We start from the raw sequence: 25,854 nt of genomic DNA, 5'->3' as shown, positions 1-25,854 counted from the left end.
GTTTTACCTCCATATAGCTTTGCCCATCCCTGCAGTTTGTTAGAAGTGAAGTGACTGCTAAATAGCTGGAGACATATGGGTTAGTCCCCTGCACATCCGGAAGAGGCAGGATAGAGAGAAATTGATGAAAATCACTGATCTGTATGGTGGGGAGGGGGTGAAAATGACCCATATCATATCCTCTTCCTCATCAAAGACCTGCAACTTGCAGTATTATACTGTGACAGGGTCGGGCTTATTGCCTGGCTCTGCCCATTTATCTTTTGGGCATTTCCCAGAGAGGGTGATGAAAAAGTCTGCAAGTATGTTGCTAATACAATCCCTTCATTACTGCTTTGGGAGCAGGCAGCACAATTATGTGTGGTCCTGGATTCAGCTCTCAGTAGATACTCCAGAATGTAGCCCACAGGCTACCAGGTCCATGCTGTGGAGAGCTTTGCATTATGGAGCCTGGGAAATTTGGCATTGAAGCAGCCCTTATTGAAACCTATGCTGACTGCTTCTGTAATAAGATATTTGCTGCGGCACTCTCCTATGTACATCTTGGCAATACTTAATATTTGTGGGTATCCTCTGAAAAATCGATATCAAACAAATAATTTTAGATAAATAGGCCCCTATGTGTTTACAATATATAATTTTATAGAAACTTTGCTTATCCCTAACAATTCTCTAGCCATTCATTTGAAATGATCAAAATGAACATTAATTATAGGACAGAGATGTGGAGTGATCCTTGGTTAGTCATCTGTAGTGGCCCTTTGAGCCTTAATCTGCAGCTCTAGCTGCTCTAGCCTGTGATATGTTTTTAGATTATTACAGATACGTCTGTGTCTGGTTATGTTTTATTTTATTCAATAGATTTATGGCATACCTGCCAACTTTCTAGCTGTTCCCTCTAGGAGGTCGCAGACAGGTCAGCTCAACAAAGCACTGGAGAAGGGGCCAGTCCAGAGTTGTAGAGATGCAATTGGGTCATTGCTGCCAAGGCCCCATTATGTAAGGCCCACATCACCGGCAATGTAAGGCAGGGTCAGGACTATGAAAAAAGGATTCAGCGCGACTTTTGTAATCTGTCCCCACAGCCACCGACTTTCACAAACAGTTGCAGTGGGGGGGGGGGGGGGGGGGGTTTGGAAATGTTGCTTGTGTGGATTTAGGCTGATTCTGAGAGACTTGCCTACCTTTTTAGGGGACCGGGACCGCCACCTTATCTTTGGAGTCTCCCAGCCAATCAGTAAAAGTATGCAAGTTTTATTTACGGTAATGTTTGATCCCTCCTGATGGATTGAGGATTACCCATGCGAACACTGAGTATATTAGTTTGCCTTTCACTGCAATACATTGTTCCACATTGTTGTTTCTAAAATATATGCTACAACTATTATGTGTGATCATTTAAGTGGTTATAAAAAAAGCCTCTTGTACCCCTTTCACACCGCACAAATGACCCTGGTTGTTGCCGGGTCGACCCAGATCTCAGCGCTGTGTGCCATTTGAAAAAAACTCGGGCCCAGTAACCCAGTGGTGTAAACGGGTAACCTGGGTTGAGTGACATGTTCACAATATAGGGAGGAGGCAGCGTCAGTTCTAAAGGTGCCCATTCACGTACTGATTACCTGGTACTTTTTGTGCTAAAATAGCATCGTTGTGCATGGGATGCAATGCTATTTTAGCACAAAAAAATATCGGGTTATTGGTACGTGTATGGGCACCTTAAGTTCTGCCTCCTCTACCGCCCCCGATGACGTGTGGCCGCTTCACCCCGCTGTGAGGGCTATTCATCGCAAATGCCTTGGTCGCTCCCGAAATGGACACATGTTCAAATCCCGTGTATGACCCGGCATTTGCGATGTGAAGGGGTATAGAGGTTGTCCATTGAATTAAAAATGTATGGTACTTATGTATTATCTGGGCTCCCATGTTAAATGCACCCCATTTTTTCATACCCCTACTATCCAACTACGCATGGAGTTGATTTTATATAGTGTGGCGAGAGCAGCGAGCCACCGTGCCCGAAGCGTGGCGAGCGCAGCGAGCCCCGCAAGGGGACGCGGTCTCATTAAAAAAAACGGGAGCCCAGATATTACATAAGTACCGAAAATCATTTTTCTATTTTGTCCTATATGAGTCAATGGAGGCAGCTTCATACATACTTTCCCAGGGTTACATACTTTTCCCAGGCTCTGTTGGCTTTTTAATTCAAATTTTTATTAACCCCCAGAGGCGTAGGGAGGGCGGAGCCACCGGAGCTCATGCTCCGGGCGCAGATTGGCTGAATGGCGCCGCCGGCCCGCCCCCCCTCCGCAAATGATGCCTGCCCTGCACTACAAGTGTCACGCCGCCGGGCAGTGTGCGCAGCGCTGGCTGCTGCCCTGCCCGACTTCTGCTCTGCCCTGCTCGCCCGGTCCCTGCCGCCAAGCGTCACAGGCGGTAGGGCCAGGGGCGGGCTGACAGTGACACTCCGACTGTCTGAATTGCTGCTGCTGCTGCTCGGTCCGGCTTCCTAGCAGCGCAGCGTAGCTGTACACTACAGACTCCTCCCACTCCCCGAGTCACCTGTCTCTGACTGCCTCCCTCCTCCCAGGCTACAGCAGCGCCATCAGCCACAGCCATCCCAAGCGCTGGCTGTAGCCTGGAGGATTAGAACAAACAAACATCCCATTATTCAAGGTAACTTTTTTTGTGGTGGATTCGTGGGGTGGGGTTGGGTTGTTTGTAGGGGCTTGGGGTGGGGGGGGGGGGGGTGGGTTGTTTGTAGGGGCTGGGGGGGGGGTTGGGTTGTTTGTATAGGCTGGGGAAGAGTGAATCTCTCTGGCTTCTGTTGCTGCCCTGGCCTACTGTGCTGTATATATCTTTATATGTATATTTATTTACAGCTGTCAGCATGTTATATAGCGCAGCAGATTCCGTTACAGTGTCATATATAGCGCAGCAGATTCCGTTACAGTGTCTTATATAGCGCAGCAGATCCGTTACAGTGTCTTATATAGCGCAGCAGATTCCGTTACAGTGTATTATATAGCGCGGCAGATTCCGTTACAGTGTCTTATATAGCGCAGCAGATTCCGTTACAGTGTCTTATATAGCGCAGCAGATTCCGTTACAGTGTCTTATATAGCGCAGCAGATTCCGTTACAGTGTCTTATATAGCGCAGCAGATTCCGTTACAGCGTCTTATATAGCGCAGCAGATTCCGTTACAGCGTCTTATATAGCGCAGCAGATTCCGTTACAGCGTCTTATATAGCGCAGCAGATTCCGTCACAGTGTCTTATATAGCGCAGCAGATTCCGTTACAGCGTATTATATAGCGCAGCAGATTCCGTTACAGTGTTTTATATAGTGCAGCAGATTCCGTTACTGCGTTTTTTAAGTTTTTTCTTTTCAAATGTGACATGCCAACACATGTTAGCCACGCCCCCAATTCATTACCGGGGGGGGGGGGGGGCGCGAAATATGCCATTGCTCCGGGCACCATGGCGCCTAGCTACACCGCTGTTAACCCCATCTGTGTCTTCTCTATGTACGTGCAAGACCTGCACATGCTCATAATAACTAGGTCTGCTGTTTTGAAAGCAGATCATGCACCTGGGAGCTGGCAAATGTGGCACTTCAGCCAGGCCCCTCCTAATAATAACCTATTGTGTTTTTAACAAGGTTGTGAGGCACGAGCCTATAGACAGGACAGGTGATGTGACCCACTCTTCTTTTAATCTTTTTTTTTGCTGGCATATTTATTTTCCTAGTATAAATACAGTAAAGGTTTTCTCCTGAGTCATTGGCATTAGCTGATTAGTTGCATCAGTTGGAATCTACATGAGTTCTGCAGCCCAGTGGGACAGCAGGCACCAACCAGCAGGGTGACTTTTTCCTGTACCACAGGAGTCCCAGACGAGGAGGGAGAGACAGGGTTTTATGCAGAAGAGTGTTTTGTGTTGTTTATTCCAATCTTTATTGGTTTATTGGTTTACTTTACTTTAATCCATTGAAATATAACATTATTATGGTGCTTGAACTCATAGAGAAGAAACCAATACTTATTTTTGAAAAGACACATTCAGAAAGACAGGAAATTCTAGCAGTGGTGATGAGGAATCCAGACATTTGGCTCTGCAAAGGACACTCGGGGTGGAGAGCAGACACTTCTCTGCCAGATGACACAAATATGCTCCCTCTACTCCGCCAATACATGTTGTCATTTGTGTATCACCCTACTGTATGTGTCATATGTAAATTGGGTGTTCTGATTACCCATAGTGCTTCAGTTTGTCCATTCCCTTGCGACCTATATTAAGTCCAGAATATCTTAATAAACACCAGACCATGATTTATACTTTGAGAAAATCAGCAAATCTATTAATTCCTTAAATACTAAATGCAACAGTACTACATTTTAATAAACAGCATGCAGGGGCAAAACATCTGCTGCTGATCTACTAATGCAACAGTAATATTTTAAGACATAATACAGTTGCTCCCACACTTAAATGCTTTACAAACCTGAAAATAATAGTTTATATTGACAGATGGTAAAATACTTAAAGTGGAATGTAGCAAAGAATTTGCAGATTCATTAAGCAATATTGAAAGGCCAATGCTTATTACCCCTTGCTCAGGGTTCCAGCAGCCCTAGGATAATACAGAAGTGGCTGCCCCCCCCCCCCCCCCCCCCTACCCTTCCTTACTACTAATTGTGTTGCTAAAAATCAGCTACAAATATGTAACAGGCCCGGGCCTCAGCTCCATTTATATTGCCACTTACTGCCCTAGCAGTGCTGGCAACAGTGGTTGTGGCATCAATCACAGTCTCGTCGGTTGAGCCAGTCAGGGCTCTGACAGGATCTACTCTTTCCGACATACCTGCCTTGGTGACACCAGCAATCCCAGCAGGAACCGCTGCTCCCACAGTTCTAAGAGTAGATCTCTCAAGACCTTGCTTGGCTCCGACTCCAGGGGAACCAGGAGGAGTCGCTCCCATCCCAGCTAAACCTATTGTTTAGGGCTCCAGGCGGCAGCCTAAACAGCCTATTGGTTAATCAGGCCCTGCTCTTTCTACTGTTTGCAGTTCTCTTTTTACTTGTTAGAGGTACTGTTGTCAGTATATTAATATTTTTAGGTACGTAACCTGACACCATATGGATTGAATTTGGTTATATAAAGCAAGCAGCAAGTGGGAATTGCTGTCTGTATCCCTCCCATTTTATAACATCCCTCAATACTAGGGTTGCCAGATCTTTCGTTTAATAACAGCAGATCAAAGGGAGACATTGGGGCATATATAATAATAGTGTGTGTTTCCGCCGCAAGATGCGGGATGCTGACCAAATTTTTTTTTTTTTTTTTTAACAACTTTTTTATTAAGTCAAAGCATCATTTCATAATAAAACATATTGCTGAACATTCAGGCATTTGTTACAGATATAGAGCATTCAAGTACATGAGGTAAGATTGAGTTACATTTTAGACATAGGTTTCCGTATTTTTAGAGCATATATATAGGATGTCTATCTTAGCATAAAAGGGGAGCCCCTTATTCTAGGATTAGCGGGGGATCATTGAGTAACATTTGTTCTTCGTACCAGCGGGTATTCTGGAAACATTGACGAAGAGTTTGCTTGGTTGACATGGGCAATGTTTCCATGTAGCTGTTCCAAGTAGCAAAGAACTGTTTGGTACGTGAGTCCTTTTGAAGGGAGGCCTCCAACCAATCCATGTGGAAAATAAAGAATAATTTATCTTTGAACATTGCCAGGGCTGGAGGGGTGGTTTGGATCCACACTTGAAGGATCGTTTTGCGGGCAGCTGAGGAGATTGCCAGCATTAATTTTCTGATGGGTTTGGGGGCTCTAGTTTCCTCTGGTAGGATGCCAAATATGGCCCATTCCGGGGTGAATGGAGTGTAATTAACCAGATGTTCGTTGGCAAAGTCACGGACATCTGTCCAGAATTTTTTAACAAAAGGGCAGGCCCAAAAACAGTGGTATAGGTCTGCGTGGGCGTTATTACATCTGGGGCATCCTGGGGAGTCCAGGATTTGCATCTGGTACCCTCGTGAGGGAGAAATGTATGATCTGTGGAATATGTTTAAGTACATTTCCGAGAATTTGGCCATTGGGAATGTCGTGATTGAGGTCTGTAGGGTCTTTAATAACGTGTCTGTTGTTAGGGAAGGGAAGTGTTCTAACCATTGGTTAAGGCCTGTGCGTTGTGATGTATAGTCCATAGGTTTTCGTAGGAATTTGTAGTAAGTGGAGATCGCTTTTTTGGGTAGGGGGGGAGCCAAGAGTACATTGTCAAGGTCATTATTCCAGTCTTTTTCCGGGATAAGTTTTGAGATTTTGTCAGCATATGATTGGGCTTGAATAAAGTTTAAATTAAGGGTGGTTATAATTGGGTATTCTCTTTGACCAAATTTTTTTAAAGCAGGCTTTAATAACAAGAAATGTTTTTGCCTTGTAAATGATTGCCACATTAGAAAAATGTTGAGGTTCGGCTGGCATCCCGCACGCCAGCGGACTAGGGCACTATTACATACATATGCATCTTCAAGTTCTATATTAAATGGATGGTCGAGCAGCTCTATTCCAAACATTTACACAAGCCAAAGGCTAAATTAAGCCTCAACCCTAATCCATCAAAACTACATCCCCAATCCCTGAACCAGTTCACCAGAAGCACTCTCTTTTGTGTGAAACAATTGCTCCTTCAATGTCTACAAATCATGACCCTTCAAACAAAATCTAGCCATATGGGATCTATGCGCATGCAGAAACATTGCCACCCCATGCCTTTCATCCTTACTAACCTCTTGCAGGCAGATTGCCTCTGCATCAAAAGCCCCTAACCTACCTGACAGTTTTTCAAGAGCATACTGAATATAAGGTCAATGTTACTATGCATTGGGTTGTCAGCTCCATTAACTCTGAGCCCATTAACCAGCTATAACAGAAAGTTACTTTACACTTTCATTAACTACAGTTATAGTCAGTTGTGATGGCCTGAGGTGCAATCTTGGAACTTTACGATTTGCTTCCTGTCATCATCTAGTAACTGACACTCTAATTTTAAATTCCATTGAAGGGACTTGTTATGAGATAGGCTCTGTTCCAATGTGTTACAGGGTTGTGCCATGATAATTGGCAGGTTTGTACGCTGGGTGTCACTGAATTGCCTAGCTGTCAATTGTAAATTCCAGAGCCTGACTGTGAAATGGACAGGAGTAATCTGCATGGTCATTCCTGAGTGACCTGTTCATGAGCTAAAGAGGGGAAATGTCACAGTCTGCTAGACCATGGTCCCTGCTTACTAACCCTGATTGAGTGCTTCTTGGTATTTGTTTGCTGTTGGTCAGGTTGGTCTGCTGTAGGACAGCTGCAGAAGTTTATCGGCTGCAGTTTTCAGGCCCACCATCTAGGAAAGGTCTCTGTTAGTCTGGTGCCAACCATGGCCAGTGTATTGCTAGTCAGGTGATTGGTATTTCCTGTTCCAAATTCTCTGACAGAACTTCTTCACATCTCTCTGGATCGTGAAATCTTGGTCTCATTAGTGTTTCCAGACTATGCAGCGCTCATCTTCAATCGGAACAAAAAATGTTCAAACCATCCAGAGTGTGCGCACTATGATGCTGACAATGCGGTTTCCTGTTTGTTGTAAGCGACATACTCCATTGTCCCTACAGGAGAATGCTGTGTAATGCAGCATGGCCCATGCTGCATTGCTGCTGTCATTGGCAAGTGTGCATGCACTTGTCAATGCCAGCTCTCCTGCTGAGCCTCATCACCCACGATCTTGCTGGGAACAAGTCTATTTTAGTGTATACCCAGTTTTCGTGACACTGGTAATATTTTGCTGAAATTTAGCATTTTCCCACATTTGACAGTAGGCAGATTCTTTGCACATGTTGATAGTGATATATGTCTGAGCAATGAACAAAGTACCTATGACTGGGTCATAGTTCACAATCAGCCAATCACAAGTGGAAAACTAGTTCAGGGGACCATCACCATTACTAGTTTTTCACTTGCCCATCAGCAAATAATGTATTTTAAGATATATTTAGTTTCTGCGTGTGTTCACATGAATATGCAATTTCTTCCCTGTCCCACCTATGTAGGTCATAGTTGCCTACCCTCCTGCATTCTGCAGGAGACTCCCTGAAATAACAGTCTTCCTCTCTCCCTCATTAGTCTAGTAATCTCCCTCATTACACCAATGCTGCTTTCAGACCGCGAAACTGGCTTTGACCCTGTATTTGGAAACGTTTCCAAAAACGGGTCTGCCAGGTAAAACCCCTCTCACACTGCATCTCTTAAACGTTTTTTTTGACACTGTGTATTTGGAAACTTTAGTTTCCAGTCGTCAGCGCGCCCCCCCCCCCCCCCCGCGGGTTAACACACACACACCCACCCCAGGGCTAACAAACACCCCCCCCCCCCAATGTGTTTAAGACCCCCCCCCCCCCCCCAGGGCTAACACCCCCCTCCAATGTGTTTAAGAACACCCTCCCCCCCCCCCCCCGTGCAGCCGGTACCTCTGTAATTGCGGATCCCGGCACTGCAGTATGGACGGCTGCGCTTGTAAAAAAAAAAGTCACTTTCAGAAAATGGCTGCCCCATAGGAAAACCTGTTTAAAAAAACTGTCTTTCGTATATGGGCAGCCATTTTCCGAAAGTGGGGGGGGGGGAGTCGGGGGATGTTAACCCACGCGCGGCGGGGGGGTGGCTCCAGTGCTGTGAATATTTAATGAGCACTCATTAAATATTCACTGCGCTGAATTTAGGACCCAGCTCATTGGCTGGGTCCTAAATACCGTTTCAGACCTGATTTTGATGCCAAAATACCGGGTCTGAAACGGGTAGGACCCTCCATTTTAACCGTTTTACAAAAACGGCTTTTGTAAAAAGGTAAAGTGGTCCTGCACCTTTCAGACCGCACAGATTACGGTTTTAAAATGGTTAAAAATCTGCAAAATACCGGTTTTTAAGTGCGGTCTGAAAGGGGCACTAGCCTACATTACACTGTTAATTTTTGGGGGGAAAATAAGGAATGAGAGCTAGATACATTTACATTGAGTCATCAGCAGCATTTCCCAGCAAGTACAGTAGCTCTTACTAACTGCTTTAGGGCTCATCTACATTTGGATATAAGTCAATTTAAAAGATTCCTATCAGATGTAACAGTACACACCCACGCTTATAGGTGTCACATTCACTATCTCCCTATTCACAATATCTCATACAATATCTCCATGTATATGGAATTAGAGATGCCCTTTGGGTGGAGCATGATACACCCCCTCAATAGGGCGCTGTGCAAAATTCTACTACCAACTTTAATCTCCCTGAAACTAGTTTTCAAAAGTATGATGTAGGTGCATATGTGTGCATCCATTTCCTAATTTTCTGGAGCACACGTTACAAGACCACTATAGTGCACTCAGCATTAGCCCCACAATTTATAATCTAACTGATTCAATACTACTATATTTTGTTCTCTACACATATATTGTTTCCATTCATGTGAAACTCCATAGAAATATCCTGAAACACATGAATGCACCACACTGGTGCTGTGATGAGTCACCTTGATAATTCGACACATAAGAGACCTGGTGTAGCTTGAAGCTACACAGCAGCAGTCTGTAGCACTTGGCACATAAATCAAATGTGACATCCCATTCTGCAGTACCTCTGCACCCACCCTTACTACCACCACAAAGTGGATATGATGAAGTGCATTGATAACACTATTACAGAATTCAGATCTTTGCAGAATCTGCTGCTGAATCTTCTTGTATGAAAATATGGACAAATACTTTATAGATTATAGTTAATTGTGGAGTTAACTCTTATTTATATATTTAACCATTTAGGGAATTAAAGGGTGAAAGAGGATCTAATTCATATGTCAGGCATTGATGTTTAATCTCTGTTACACTGCATAAATATGAGCTTGTCTCGGATTGATGTATAAGTAGCCGATTGAAATTACAGCTAAAGTGGATGAATTTAAATAATACAATTTTGCCCTTTAGGGCTCATTGATACCTATCTGCTAATCTTGCGCTTCACATATTAATAAAGGTCTAAATAGCATACTATAGGCCTATAGTATAAATTGGTAATTTGAGAATTTAGAGAATTCAATTTTTTTTTTTCAAAATGTTTCAGTAAGAAACTATTGGCCTTGGGCGCCATGAGGAAAACTCTGACACTCTAATCAGTGCAGTAATTCCTTGTTAATCACAATTTGAGACTTTTTTCAGTCCAAAATGTAGATTTGTTTTTTTCACTGTGAATACACAAGTTTGTGGAATCTGCATATTTTTTGTGTCCAGTCTAACAAAGATATTAGGTGGGTTCAGACCAAGGTAGAAATGGGTTTGGAATCACAGGAAGTGGATGTGAATGCTGTGTCCAAATTCGTACAGTTGTAATAAAATGAAAGTAAATTACAGTAAGAGCACGCTGAGTGCATATCATCTTAAATTGAGAATAACATTGTCATAGAAAAGTCTGATTTTCATTTCATACCCCCACTATCCACGTCGGCGTGGAGTTGATTTTATATAGTGTGGCGAGCGCAGCGAGCCACCGAGCCCCAAGCGTGGCGAGCACAGCGAGCCCCACGAGGGGACGCGGATACCTGTGAAACCCGCGAGGGGACGCGTATAGCTGTGAAGGTATCCATGTCCCCTAGCGGGGCTCGCCACGCTTCGGGCTCGGTGGCTCACTGCGCTCGCCACACTATATAAAGTCAACTCCACGCCGACGTGGATAGTGGGGGGTATGAAATGGTCGGAGGACGCGTACCGCCGCCCCTCGCAGGCTCGCTGCGCTCGCCACGCTTCGGGTTGGGGTTGATAGTGGGGTGGCTTTAACAATGGGGGTCATTTAGCCATCAAGGTGGGTATACAATTAAAAATGGGGTCTGGGGGGCCATTTCACATATGAAACAGGCATCTGGGTGCCTGTACATATTAAAATCGCATCAAATCGCATCGCATGCAATACAATAGCATACAATGCAACGCAATTTTCTCTTCAAGGGAATTTCAAGGGAAATCGTGTTAAATCGCATCAAATCGCATGCTTAGGGTACTGGCATACAATTTCAACATCGGGCGCCCAGATAAGTCACAAGTACCCAATGCAATTCTGGGTGCAAATATTATGCCAGATCACATATTGCATAATGCGAACATATTGGGTGAATGCAGTGGGGCTTCTGCACATGTGCGTTCGTCACGACCACCATGCATTGGGGCCATTTGCAGTGGAAGGTTCCTGGGGAACCCTGCCGGAACTACATCCCGCAATCATAGGCCACAATGGGAGCCAATATTGGGAATGCTTTGCATTCCCAATATTGGTAAATCAGGCAGCATCTCATCTCCCTCACAAACCTAAGGTTGAGGCGACTGCCAGCGGCAATGGAGAGTTCACAGCAGGTATTGGAGACACTTGCTGTAAACCCCTTCTCATATTTGGGGGAAACTCAATATTTGCAGCTAGGACCTGAAAATGGGTGTTTCTGTGTGGCTTACTGAATTAGCGCTATTGTAAGGAACATGTACAAATAATATGCATGTATGTTTGCACAATAAAATAGTAAGCTTCATTCCACAGGATTTGGGGATGAGATTTCAAACTGTGCACTCCACCAGCCATTGGCGTGGCAAAATTGGCAGTTATCATTTACAGATTCCTCAGTCTCTATGTGCTCTAATCATTCCAATATGTGACTGTCAAGTGTGTGCCACGTGTGATATTATGTTTGGAAATGATTATATCAGATATATCTCTTCAGATACTGGAGTTTTCATATTTTTGCAGAGTGAAGAAAACACATGCTGTTCTGTTAGGCTCTGTCATATCCCTTTCAGACCGCACTCTCAACCTGGGTTATTGCCAGGTCGTTACGTCACCAACCCGGGTCAAGGTACGGTATGAAAGCGCCCCCCCGAGTCGAGCAACTTGGGAGTTCAATCCTGTTCACAACCAGGGTTGAACATGGCTCTTACCCGGTGAAAGTGTAACCTGGGTCGAACGACCCGGGTCCTGTTCACAGAATGGAGGAGACAGCAATGTATGCACAAAAAGAGTATGTCTAATAAATGTTTTGCTTTAAAATTGAAAAAGAAAAACTTACCGTAAGTGTAACCAATACAATAGATTAATAGTATAGATAGAAGGAAATGTATATGTTTGAGACAGTGCATATAAAACTTTTCGATGTAACATAATGAAGTGTTGTTAATTGTCAGTAAATTTACACCCATCAGTAAGAACAAGACACTGCAATAATATCCATGCACATATCACATCACATTTGAGACCTAATAACTTTGAGCGACCATTCGAATACTATACTATAGCGATGTAGCACTGGAAGTACTAGCACATCTTTTTATGACATTTAGCCAAGTAAAAGTACTCAGAAGCTAATGTAGAAAAGCCTTTGAAAATTAGATTATGTGTCTATTCAACTGTTAAATTGAGTATATTGTGCATAATGTATCTTTTTTTCACGTACGCTTTGATCTCTGTAAATCCGATCAAATTGAATGAAATAAGTATTACCTATTGACTCTCTACCTGTGTGCGTCTCATTTCATTAAGATACAGCAGCATAATCCAATTTTATTTCTTATGGTGGGTATACACTAGGCGTAACTCGGTAACTATAGTGACAGTGACATCACCTGCTCCGTGCATTCCGTTACATGCAGTCATTGACTAGATAGTCAAGAGTGAGCTTCATGTACAGACAACAGGGGAGTCATTAATAATGCGCGGGAGCGCACATCGTTAAAGATATTAAGCATACACACTGGCCGATATGCACATAATATCGTCAGCGATAACAATATCGTCCATATAGTTAGGAAAATAATGCCCGGTGTGTACCCACCATTAGTCCAGATGTAATCCAATACTTTTTTATTATTGGAAAAAACTACAGCAGCAGAGTGTGCAGAGCAATAGTGCTTACTACTCATGTAGTTTAGGAGGTGTTGCATAGAACCCCAGGCTATTTGTAACATTATTGCCAGAGAAGCCACTGATACTCTCAACAAAAGCTGTTATTCAAATGAACTGCAACTCAGTTTGGGATTATGTTTATATACTGTTTGTGCTAAATCTGCAGTTTGTTAAACTGCTTTATTTTTACTGGTCCTACCCATGTGTAATATATATATAGCGAGAGAGAGAGAGAGAGAGGGTTTTGTACAGCGGCACTCGGAATAAACACAAACCAGGCTCCTTAGATGGCAAAGTTTCTGAGCCACACAGGCTCTTTTATCAAGATGCAAGAGATAGAGAATATAGATTGTAAGCTCCACTGGGGCAGGGACAAATGTTCAAATATGCTCTGTAAAGCGCTGCGGAATATGTATGCGCTATATTAACAGTTAATAAATAAAATAAATAAATGCCCCTCCAGATGTTGTGGAACTACACATCCCAGCATGCCCTGCCACAGATTTTATATAATGGATTGATAAAACTGTGGCAGGACATGCTAGGACGTGTAGTTCCACAACAGCTGGAGGGCCGTAAGTTTGACACCACTGCTGTAGTGGTGTAATACTGCTTGATTTCGCTAAAGCTTTTGACACGGTGCTTCATAAAGGGTTATTAATGAAACTAGGTAATTTAGGGTTAGGAGATAAAATTTGAAATTGTATTAAAAACTGATTGCACAATCGGGGACAGAGAGTGGTGATAAATGGCATACATTCCAGCTGGGGCAAGGTACAAAGTGGAGTTCCGCAAGGTTCAATTTTGGGACCCACCTTGTTTAATATATTCATTAATGATAAGTGACATAGGGCCTTATTCTGGTCGGTGCGGTTATATCCGCGTGCGTTCGGCCCGCCGATGTTTTAGGTCTGCGCATGTGCAGTGGCGTCTCTGCGCATGTGCGAGCGGGGCGTACGGCCAAATCCCGCATGATATGTGAACACTCCGAACAGGGGGTGGAGAGGGGCGTGAAGGACTATTTGGGCTCATTACCATATGCATACGCCCCGCGTTTCATGGGCGTTCCCATGCAAACGCTGGGCGTACGTATGGTAATGCACTCGTGACGCACGTGTAGGGGGCGGATATATGACATCGCCGGATGTCAGCTGCCCACCCAGATCCCTGCTTTTGCACGGAAAAATGTCCGTGTGGTCTGAGGTTGCGGGAGCTGGTGGAGCACTCGGTCCTGCATTCGATGGTCAGCGACCATTGAATGATGGGGGAGGTTCCCTGAGATGGAGGAGGCGTATTCCGTGAAAAATACACGTGCGGTCCGTTCGGCCAGCTTCTTACCGCATACGGACGGAGTTGGCGATCCGTATGGAAGGCGGGGTTTCGCACGCACGGTCCTGGCCGCATATTCGGCTCCGGCCGCACCGATCAGAATAAGGGCCATAGTGAGTAAAATTGCAATATTTGCAGATGACACAAAATTGAGTAAGGAAATTAACTCAGGAGAGGATATGGAAACACTACAAAGTGACTTAAATAAACTGGAAACATGGGCGGAAAGGTGAAAAATGAGGTTTAACGTTGAAAAATGAAAAGTTACTTATAGGCTAAATGGAGTTATCATAGGGAATTCTGCTGTAGTGAAGGACTTGCGTGTCATCATAGATGAAAAATTGGGTAATAGTGCACACTGCTCAAGTGCAGCAGCAAAAGCAAACCTGGCATATATTAAAAGGGGTATGGATTCAAGGGATGCCAATGTGATAGTGCCTCCTTACAAGGCATTGGTGAGACCACACTTGGAATATTGTGTTCAGTTCTGGGCACCTTAAAAAGGACATAAATGTATTTGAACAGGTACAGAGAAGGGCAACTAAGCTAGTAAAAGGTCTCGAATTACTAGAATACAAAGATAGGTTAACCAGGCTGAATATGTTTTCACTGAAGAAACTGAGGTTGAGAAGTGATATGATTAGTATGTTCAAATACAGGATTGGGAATCATATGGAACTGGAAGATGATTTGTTCACTAACAGGCCTATACTTAGGACACGTGGGCATGTACTGAGGCTCGAGGAAAATAAATTCCGTACTGAATTAAGAAGAGGATTCGTCACCATTATTATTCCAGTATTCTGGAACTCATTGCCGGTAGGGGTGACTACAGCAACTACTGTAAATGAATTTAAATCAAAACTGGATGCATTATTGGCCACTAAGGGAATCCTATAGATATGACTTATTCAAGTCAGTAGTTACACGTTAGATAGGTTAAAGTCAATGGACGTCTTTTTTCAGCCTTAATTACTATGTAGGGAATCCAGCCCAATGCTAAACAGACTACGGCTGCAGAACTTTATGGCAGAGGACCCCTGCTCCATTGTCCCCAGCCCAGGATCCAGACTTTGGGTCGACAGCTATTTATTTTTGTTCATGCCTTACCAGCCACATGGGCTATGTTTTAAATGGTAAAGTGTGCTAAACACAATGGTAGTGGAGCAAGGCACCTTGCCCGGAGCATGGTGTTCAAAGCAAGCCATGTGATGGTATACTAATTGGGAGACCATGTGCTACAAAATAAAAATTGACACCACAAAAATTAAAAAATGTGTTAGCTTCACTTTATGTATGGGTATTGGTAGCGGCAGGGACCCGTTGGGGTGTTGGTGGGGAGGGGAGCGATGGGGGAGTGGAGCTATAATGCAGTATGGCCTTTGTTAATGAGGTCCTCCCTCGTTTGTACATGGAGGTCCAGGGAGGGGTTGTTAATGATGCACAGGAGTACGCATTCGTATTGCTTGTACATAGTAGACGAGACAGTAAAAGATATCACACAGAAGGTCCCTTCTGAGCAATATCTTTTACTATCTAGTGTGTATGGGACTTTACAGTAAAGTAACCTTACATAAGTATGATTCTACATAAGAAAACTGCAAATAAAGGTATACTTGCTAGCAGTGCAAGCTAAAAGAAAGAGCCCAGGAAACATATGTGACATGGATTTATAGAGTGTCGGGCTGTGTGGGGTCTGTGTGTCAGACACATACAGTGGTCCTATTTGTTTTGCCAGCTGACATGTAATGTGATATGGATAGGTATAAGCAAGTTCATGATTAACAGACTTTTCAGTTGAAATAATTCAAACTTGAAACAGTTTTTATATATCAAATATATAACATAATAAAAGTAGTAAGCAATAAATGCAGTTGAGTGATATAAAAGTACTATTAAATGTATTTTTTCAGTTACAACAAAAAAACTGTACAACTAATGTAATTCTGTATTTTAGATCTTTAAACATGAAAATCAACATTCAGTAGAGAGAAGCCTAACGTATAAATGCGAAAAGCATTTGCTTCAAGAGGAAAAACTGCTAAAAAACTGAAGCAATCGTCACAAATATGCTGAAACCAAGTGGACTAAAAATCCCAGGAAGGGGAGCCAAGCATTCAAGCCCAGTGGGCAGATCCTCGGCTGGAAGTGGCGTTACTGGCAGCACCAGCTCTAAAGAAGGTACTGTGTTTTCTAATGTGTTCATGTACTTCTGTCTATAGAATAACAAATCTGTAATTATGGATACAAGTCTTCATATGTCCCGGTTTTCATTTTCACAGTAATGCAAGCTTTGCTCTCATTGGTCCTCAGGTTGTAGCATATTTAGAGCTATAATTGCAGAGTTAAGGGGCCGATTCAGACACATGCGTTATGGGCCAAATTCGACCCCATCTGCGATGTTTGGGGTTTGCGCATGAACGATAAGTTTCAGACTTGCTGGACCGATCCCTCCGGGAAGGGAGAACCAGGGTTGGGCAAGGAGCTGCAGCAGGGGAACACTGGTGCCCCTTGCATAAAAATGTTGGTCATTTCCCTGAGAATGCAGGCATGGTGGCAGATGTCACATGATGTCAGAGCCCGCCCCCAATTGGGTGGATAGCGGGCATGTGAAAAGTAAGTATGGATTTATTTTTCAGAGCGAAGGCTACAGAAATCATTCAGTCATCAGCGATTCCGCCACATGCATGGGGATAAGTTCGAGTACACGTCCCTTCACATGCTAGCAAGGGGATTCGTGTGCTGGGGGGGAGGGGGTGTTCAGCTGGGTTTCAGGTGGCGTTTACCTGTTCACTAGACTGCGATCATACACAGTCTAGCGAATGACAACACAGTTATTAGGGGTTCCCTTTCATCTTCATGGGATAATGGCAATGCCATAAGACAGAGAAAAGAGTGTAGCTGAGAATTAGATATTAGTATCTTTCATTTATAAGGTGGCACAAGGGTTCTGTAATGCTGAACAAGGGGAATAGAGCAACAAGTTAACATAATACACAAAAAAATATTACAACTTTAAATAAATACAGATTTTTGCTGTAAAATGACAAAATTATGTAGAGGGAAGAAAACTGTGCTATGTGTCTTTACTTATCACAAAATAGCTCCCATCTCGCTCTCTGTGCGAGATCTGTGTCTCTCTTCTGCACAGATCACTAGCTCCCATTCACTATTACAGGACTTTCATCTGGCTGCTCCCACCCTATGGAATGCCCTTCCGCGCACAATAAGACTCCCCGCTAGCCTACAAACTTTCATGCGTTCCCTGAAATTCACCTCTTCAGGCAAGCCTATCATATATATAAGTACACACACATAACCCTCTGAGGCACTTATGTATTATATAGCTTCCATTCTGGACTTGCAACTTGGTGGGACTGCTATGCTATTACTGGTGCCTGTCCTTGTGTTTGTCTCTCTGCTATGCTATTACTGGTGCCTGTCCTTGTGTTTTTGCAGCAGGGCTCTCCTACTTCCATGTCTGTCTGTTTTTACCCAGTTTGTTCTATCACTGTCTACAATAGTAAAGCGCAACAGAATCTGCTGCGCTATATAAGAAACTGTAAATAAATAAATAAATATGTGTACGCATGTGCACACGCATCATACTGGTGACTACCAGTGGCAGGCTGCATACAGTTGCACTTGTGATCTCACTGTGCACTGCCTATAGGATGTGGGCCTGTGTGTGCACATGCTTCTGTTCATGGGCATGTTTAACGCAATCGTATGGCCATTATGAATACAAACCGCATGTCAGCTGACAAAGGACACAACTGTATATATTGTGTGTGACTGATTATGGATATGGATCACAATGGAACCTGTATTGAATATACACTGTAGCTTTTTGTATACAGATTCAAAGGCTCAGTCACACAAATATACATGTCGCATATCAAATTAATCAGCACAGTCTCCTGTTGCGACACATTGTCAGCAGAAAAGACACCTGAAGCTAGCAGAGTCTCACAGATCCCGGTACACTGAGAAGGGCAATTTGGCACAACTGCAGCAATGACTAGCGAGGACACATCTGCAGGACTAGAGAGTTATTAGGAGGGCTGGTATGCTATAATGAAAAAGTTTTAATGTGCATTTCAAGGCTGGATTCAAAAGTAATAATTTTACTACACTCTTAAGCCAGTGCACAATCCAGTTATAAGAGAACAGTTCCCTATCTGGAATATTAAATTGGGATTGAGAGAGAGCTAAAGGGGGTTATAGAAACACCTTCTACTAAGGCAGCGATGGAATCAATACCGCAAGCTATCCAGTTAGTAAGGTTTATGTTTGGCAGTACGTCTATTCTTGCTTTATATAGTACACCCACGGCCCTGGTGGTCAGCAGTGGTTTTCTTTCAGACCTGTTTCCCATCTCTAATGGTATAAGGCAGGGTTGTCCTTTTTCTCCTTTAAGCTTCATGCTATCAATCGAACCCCTGTCCTCTAAAATTCGTGATGACCCTGGTTTTTCTGGAATATGAGCTGGCTCTTCAAAGCATAAGATAAGTCTTTTTGCAAATGATATACTGATTTTTGTCTCAGACCCTGTATCTACATTACGCCACTTACATGACATTCTTAACATTTTCAGTAAAATGTCCTATTATAAATGTTATACTATGAAAACGGATGCCCTTCTCATTTAAGAAATTAATCTCCACTACTATGTTCTAAACTCCCTTATAATTGTCAGAAAGTGTCTATCCACTACCTGGGCATAACAATCCCATCTGATACTAGGAAAGTCTTTGAGGTACACTTACCACCCCTTCTCAGTTCTTTAGCAACCCTTTCCAAATCTTGAATTGCATTTGATATTTCATGGATGGGCCGTAAACTAATGTATATCTTTTGCACGATCCCAAATATTTTTCTTTAAAAAAAAAAAAGCTTGCCGCATGTAATTCAATCCTGCTTAAATATATCTGGTCCTCTGGGCCCCCCTAAATTGTCCCATTCTAGAATGATCCTCCATAGAGCCAAAGGTGGGCTAACCCTCCCGGACATGACCCTCTACCATGACGTTTGTAAACTGGCCCAGATAAAGACTTTCTTCGACACACGCTCAGGGTCAAGGTGGGTGTGTCCTGAGACATCACATATATATTTCCCGTCGACGATCTTTTTAGGATATCTAAACTACTCAGACCTGCTATCCACTCGCTCCTCCCCTCCACTCGTGACTCTCTCCTGACATGGGATACCCTGATATCCAAACTCCCACACCCTACATCACAACTCCTGCACATCTCAATGAAATTGATATATAAACTAATACCCAATTTATGCCTCGTACCTTAAATTGCCTTAGGAATGTCAAAACTAAGTGCTATTTTAGATGGCCAGCATATACTTTTATATATTTACGTATATTTTTTCTTACCCCCAGCAAAAATTCAAATGCACAGAAAAAAATGGGAAGCTGACTGGGGTATAACTGTTTCATATGCCCAATGGAATAAAATTTTCCTCTCTTCAAGATGACTGAACCATACCGAGATGCACATAAAACTGATCCACAGGCTATACCTGACCCCAGACAGACTAAAATCCTTCTAGCGCACATGTCCTAAGTTGTACTGTTCTATATTGAGGTATTGGTCATATATATAATATATTCTGGTCCTACCCCCTTATTACTATTGGTACTTGTTTCCTAGCACGGCCACAAATCTTGGCCATCGGGGGTAATTTTAGTGGCCTGAGACGCGACCGACGCGATGCCCCCGATTTTTCCATTGAAATGCATTGAAAACAGTGAAAAATCGGGTCGGTCGCGTCGTGTGCGCCTAAAAATGCTTAAATGGTCCACCCGCGATGGCCGTGATTTCCCCATAGGGAACAATGTTAAATGCCTCAATTTACCCGCGATTACCCCGATTTCCCATAGGAAACAATGTTAAATGGGTCAATTTACCCAAATCATCATAGGGAAGAATGGTAAATGGGCCAGAAAGCCCAAAAAACCCCCCTGACCAGTGAAATGTCCCCCCAAAAGTAGTTCACGCCACCCCGCGATGAACGTGAACCCGAAGCGTGGCGAGCGCAGCGAGTCCGCGAGGGGCAGCGGTACGCGTCCTCCGACCTTTTCATACCCCCACTATCCACTAGGGCGTGGAGTTGAGAATAGAATAGTGTGGCGAGCGCAGCGAGCCACCGAGCCCGAAGCGTGTCGAGCGCAGCGAGCCCCGCGAGGGGCCGCGGATACCTTCACAGGTAAACGCGTCCCTTCGCGGGCTTCACAGGTATCCGCGTCCCCTCGCGGGACTCGCTACGCTCGCCACGCTCGCTACGCTCGCCACGCTCGCCACGCTTCGGGCTCGGTGGCTCGCTGCGCTCGCCACACTATTCTATTCTCAACTCCACGCCCTAGTGGATAGTAGGGGTATGAAAAGGTCGGAGGACGCGTACCGCCGCCCCTCGCGGGCTCGCTGCGCTCGCCACGCTTCGGGTTCACGTTGATCACGTGGTGGCGTAAACTACTTTTGGGGGGACATTTCAGTGTTCAGGGGTGTTTTTGGCCCATTTACCATTGTTCCTATGATAATTTGGGTAAATTGAGCCATTTCACATTGTTTCCTATGGGAAATCGTGGTCATCGCGGATAAATTGAGGCATTTAACATTGTTCTCTATGGGGAAATCGCGGGCATCGCGTCTGGCCCATCGCACCCGATTTTTTTGCGCATGCGATGCCCGCGATGGCCCCGATTTTACCCCCGATGACCGCGATTATGATCGTTGTGGCCGTGCTAGGAAACATACCTTACTATTTATTGGAAGGAAGTATTCGACCTAGCTAATCAGGTCCTAGATATCTCAGTACCCTATACCTCTTCAGTAGCGCTGTTCAATATGTTTCCCGACACTGTTCTTCCTCATAAACGCTATGTTCTAGGTCACATTTTTATTGCGGCCCGCGTAGCCTTGGCCCAATGCTGGAAAAAAAACGCTACCCCTCCACTCTCGAAAGTTATTCAAAGAATTAACTTTAACTTTACTACAAAACTTTACTACTTTACTATAAAATTAAAAAAAATTAATGACCATCTTTCAACATTCCTATGTGACATAATAGAACATACAGTTGAAAAATATTGAATTACAGAATTAAAGTACCCCAGGTCTAACACTTTGCCTTCGAAACCAGCAGCAACTAAATTATTATATACAGCATATGAATTAATTCAATAAATGCAGTTTATGTTTTCTAAATATTACCATACATTCACAATAATTGATAGAGATAATAGAGTCAGTAATTAGCGCAATTTAAAAAAAAAAATTTTTGTAGTGTGTAAACATGTGATAATAACTATGGGTTTGCAATCTGAATGAATGACTGCTGATTTCAGTGTTTTGTTTGTTCCAAGCTTTAGAGAGCTAAACAAGACCAAAGCTGAACAAGAATTTGGCACAGCAACAGAGTGTAACATAATGATTGGCTCCAGTGTATCTTTGTGGCAGAATTTAATGTCCCCTGTGGAATGTGTCCATTCTGTACTGTGATTGGACCATTCTTGTGAATCTTGCAGGACTGTTTATTCACATTAATCATTTATTACATAATTGCCTTTTGAGATGAGAGGCCATAAGGCACTTACTGAAACTCAATTCTTTCACTGTCATGTCTGTGAAAGGTCTCCCCACTGGACTACAGACTACATATCACATCCTTCCAGAATTTACAAAGAGCATGAAGCAATTTCATTGGAACCTTTTGCACAGCTAAACTGCATACTCATGAATATGCCTTCAGTACACAAAATGGCTGCCCCATTTGAAGGTCATTTATAAAGTGGATAAAGACAGTGGCCCAGTAATGTGTCTGCTGCGGGATTTGGATAATAGGTTTCAAAGTCAACAGTGTCTAGGTCGACAACATATGGTTGACATGTACAAGGTTGAAATTGCAGTAGTCGACACATAAAATAGGTAGACATCATTTTTTATAATTTTTTTATAAATATTTTATCATACTATCACCATTCACATGGACTACAATTGGGAATGGTAAAGCAAGGTAAGTTGGGTCTACTTTGACACAAAAACATGAAAAACTCATGTCGGCCTTTTCATGTGTCAACCTTGTGCATATCTACCGTTTAGGGTAAACCTAGACATTGTCGACCTAATTACATGTGACTGCATGATCCACACCTTGATGCTTGTAAGCGCACCAGTGTCTGTGGCAGAGAGTAAGGGCGGGATGTATTAATATACATCGCCCGCCCTTCGCCTGACAGCCGCCGCGATGCTGCCGCATGTGCGGCTAGCATCTGGTTGCGGTGACGGAGACCCCCGCGATACCTGTAATGTGGTGTGCGGGGGTCTCCGTCACATCCCGGCGCCTGTCAGTGTCCCCCTGCATCTCCTCCTCCCCCCTGCAGCCGTATGTCCCCCCGGCTGTGACACCTGCTGGGGGAGGAGGAGATCAAAGGAGGATGGGAGGGGGGGGGGGCACGGATGACGGGCAGCGATAGTAGCCCATAGGCTTGCCAGGCGATACCATGCCAGGCAGACAGGGCAGACGGGCATTGGTACATAGGAAAATGCGGTAAAACCTCAGTTTTAACGCATTTTCCCTTTAGTACATCCCGCTGTAAGTGTGCACTGTCTGATGGGAGGAGTTGGGTGAAGTGTGCTTGTTTCTTGCTAAGTATGGAGGAGGCACACCAGTGCACCTAGATTTATGTAGAAGTACATAAACAATATTTTGGGCCTAATTCTGACAAACGTGGAGTTTGCATATTCTCTCCATACTCTGGTTTCCTCCCACAATCTAAAAATATACTGGTAGGCTAATTGGCTCCCAAAAAATTAACCCTAGAATGTCTGTGTGCGTGTACATGTGGTAGGGAATATAGATTGTACGCTCAACTGACTGGGACTGATGCGAATGTTCAAATATTCTCTGTAAAGCGCTGCAGAATATGTATGTGCTATATAAGAAACTGCTAATAAATAATAATAAATAATATATGTACAATGTAGTTGATGAGTCCTACTGTACTCTTCATCAGCAATAAAGCAGCAAAATTATATATATATATATATATAATATATATATATATATATATGTATAAAATATATGTACCTTTTCAGCATCAGTAATCAGTACTGGCGAGAAGCCATGGAGGAGGCCACAAGTCATTGCATCTGGCTAGTATGATGGCACCAGGAAGTGGGGACTGTCCCAAAATTAAGATGTAGGGGTTTGGGGTTGTAGTTAACTTTCAAATCGTTATTACCTGGTGATCAGTGGGATCAGACAATACTCCCCTTCCATGAGAAAAGTAAGGTACTGTAGTCCAGGGATGGGGCAAGTTTTTTTCCCATCCTTGCTGTCAGTGTCACTAATTCAGAGGCACACACTTTTTAAAGAGAGAGTCCTTTCTTTTAGATGATGCAACCCCTGGGTAATTTTGGTATTGTCTGCTGATCATTTGTGATAATTACTGATTACCAGACAATATTGCTATTCACTATGGGGAAATATAAGGATTTCCATAGATGGTGCAGGGCACTAAGCGCCAGATGTATTAAGCCTTGAACAGTGATAACATAGAATGTGATAAACCACCAGCTTATCAGTTCCTAACTGTCATTTGTAAACACCAGACTGTAACATGATAGGAGCTGATTGGCTGGTGGTTCATCACTCTGCATTTTATCACTTTTCAAAGTTTGTTACATCTGGACCTAAATGTTTCCAATCTTTCCTGGCACATGCACATATTAAGCAGACAAGCCCTGTACTTCAGATGTGCATGCCTCTGAGTTATTGGAAGCCAGGATGTTCCTCAATCCCAGCCTTTCTTATTCTGCTATAGCAAAGTAAATATATTAATTTACATCAATATATATTGAAGGCTACCAATGATTAAGCTGAATAATATATATGAAACAACTGGGTTGTCTCTAGTTAACTCGATGTCCAGCATGCTGTCTTGCACTACTTAGCAGCAGGGTGCCATGTTAGTATTGCAGTGCTCCTGTACCACAGCTAGAGACTACAGCTTACCAGAAACACGTAGAAGAGCAGCACCAGCTCAAATTTCTGCAGTTATCATTAGGACATTGGGCCTGATTCTGGTTCACTAGCAAAAGTAAACTCCTTTAATAGACAAAACCTGCACTGCAGGTGGGGCAGATGTAACATGTGCAGTTACATTTGGGTGAGCTTTGTACGTCAAACTAATATCTATATTGCTGTGTAAAAATAGGCCAGTATTTACCCTGCTCCGAAACACAATAACACCCAGATCTAACTATCTTGCAAGTTGCATCTACCCCACCTGCAGTGCACATGGTTCTGTCCATTAAAGAAGGAGTTTGTTTTTGCTATTTAACCAGAATCAGGCCTATTGTCCTAATGATGTTAGAGGGACTTTAGCTGTATGCAATAACAAAGCTACATTGTTGGGTTAACGTTAATGTATTTTATATTTATAATGCATATATGCAATGACAATTTTAGTGCTGAGTTCTCCTTAAAATGCTCAATAAGAAGAATCTGATTTTACAGTGAAGCAATCTTTAGTAGTAATACAAACACAGAATAGTTTCCATAGCAACTAAAAGATGTGGCTATGTAGAATATATGTAGCTACTGTACATATTTTGCACCTAGTGTAGGGAAAGTGCAAGGGATCAATGAATTATAGAAAACAGGCACATATTCTACACATGCAGATGCTGTTACATTTTAGAATGCAGTCTTGGAGGGGCCCAAGCTTAAGAAATGTGACCACCCATTAAAGGGGGTGTGGCTAGCTACACATGGCCAACCAATAGACAGAGCATGCAAAGAACAGGGGCCCTTTATAAAGGCATGCAGATAAAGTCACATCATCTATATATGTCTAGTGTCTGATTGTGTCTCCAAAACACTGCCATCTGTTGGCAACGAGTGAAACTACATCTCTTTATCTCTCACACATGCACAAATACAGAGGCAATCACAAGGTAGCAGGCCAGCCTTTAAATCATTTGCTTTGAGCGGGCTTACTAGCATAATGATATACAGAATGCCTATATTCTGTATGTAATTGCTACTGTATCTGCATAGCAAATACGGTACTTGTTTCCTAGAACGGCGCCCACGATTTCCATCGTATGGGCTCCTAAAAATCTCATCGCATCGCATCCCCCTGGAATATTGTGTCATGCGATGCATGCGATGCGATGGAATTCGATTTTTAATTGTACAAGCACCCATGCCATGAGATGTGATAGGTGCTTACAATGAGATGTAACCCCCAGTATCCACGCCATCCCGAGTGCCAGTTACAGATCCTGGGGGGATCTGTAACTCCCACTACTGGGGACATGATATGTAACTGGCACTACTGGGGACATCTGGAACTGGAACTACTAGGAACATGATATGTAACTGGCACTACTGGGGACATGATATGTAACTGGCACTACTGGGGACATGATATGTAACTGGCACTACTGGGGACATGATATGTAACTGGCACTACTGCGAACATGATATGTAACTGGCACTACTGGGGACATGATATGTAA

The 25,854-nt window shown here is 43.4% G+C and overlaps 1 protein-coding gene across 2 annotated transcripts in view; it reads left to right on the top strand.

The window, feature by feature from the left end:
• Positions 1-25,854, top strand: part of CLIP2 (CAP-Gly domain containing linker protein 2) — a 125,982-nt gene that overhangs the window by 26,049 nt on the left and 74,079 nt on the right. For both annotated transcript variants that reach the window (XM_083174114.1, XM_083174113.1), the window contains exon 2: positions 16,272-16,495. In XM_083174114.1, the coding sequence (XP_083030240.1) occupies positions 16,384-16,495 (112 nt within the window). In that variant the 5' untranslated portion in view covers positions 16,272-16,383. The remainder of the gene's footprint in view (positions 1-16,271; positions 16,496-25,854) is intronic.

The sequence above is a fragment of the Crinia signifera genome, chromosome 2, assembly GCF_055691185.1.
Source record: "Crinia signifera chromosome 2, ASM5569118v1, whole genome shotgun sequence".
Lineage (NCBI taxonomy): Eukaryota > Metazoa > Chordata > Amphibia > Anura > Myobatrachidae > Crinia > Crinia signifera.
Note: the sequence above shows the minus strand (reverse complement) of the source record. Positions and strands in the feature narration are given on the sequence as shown.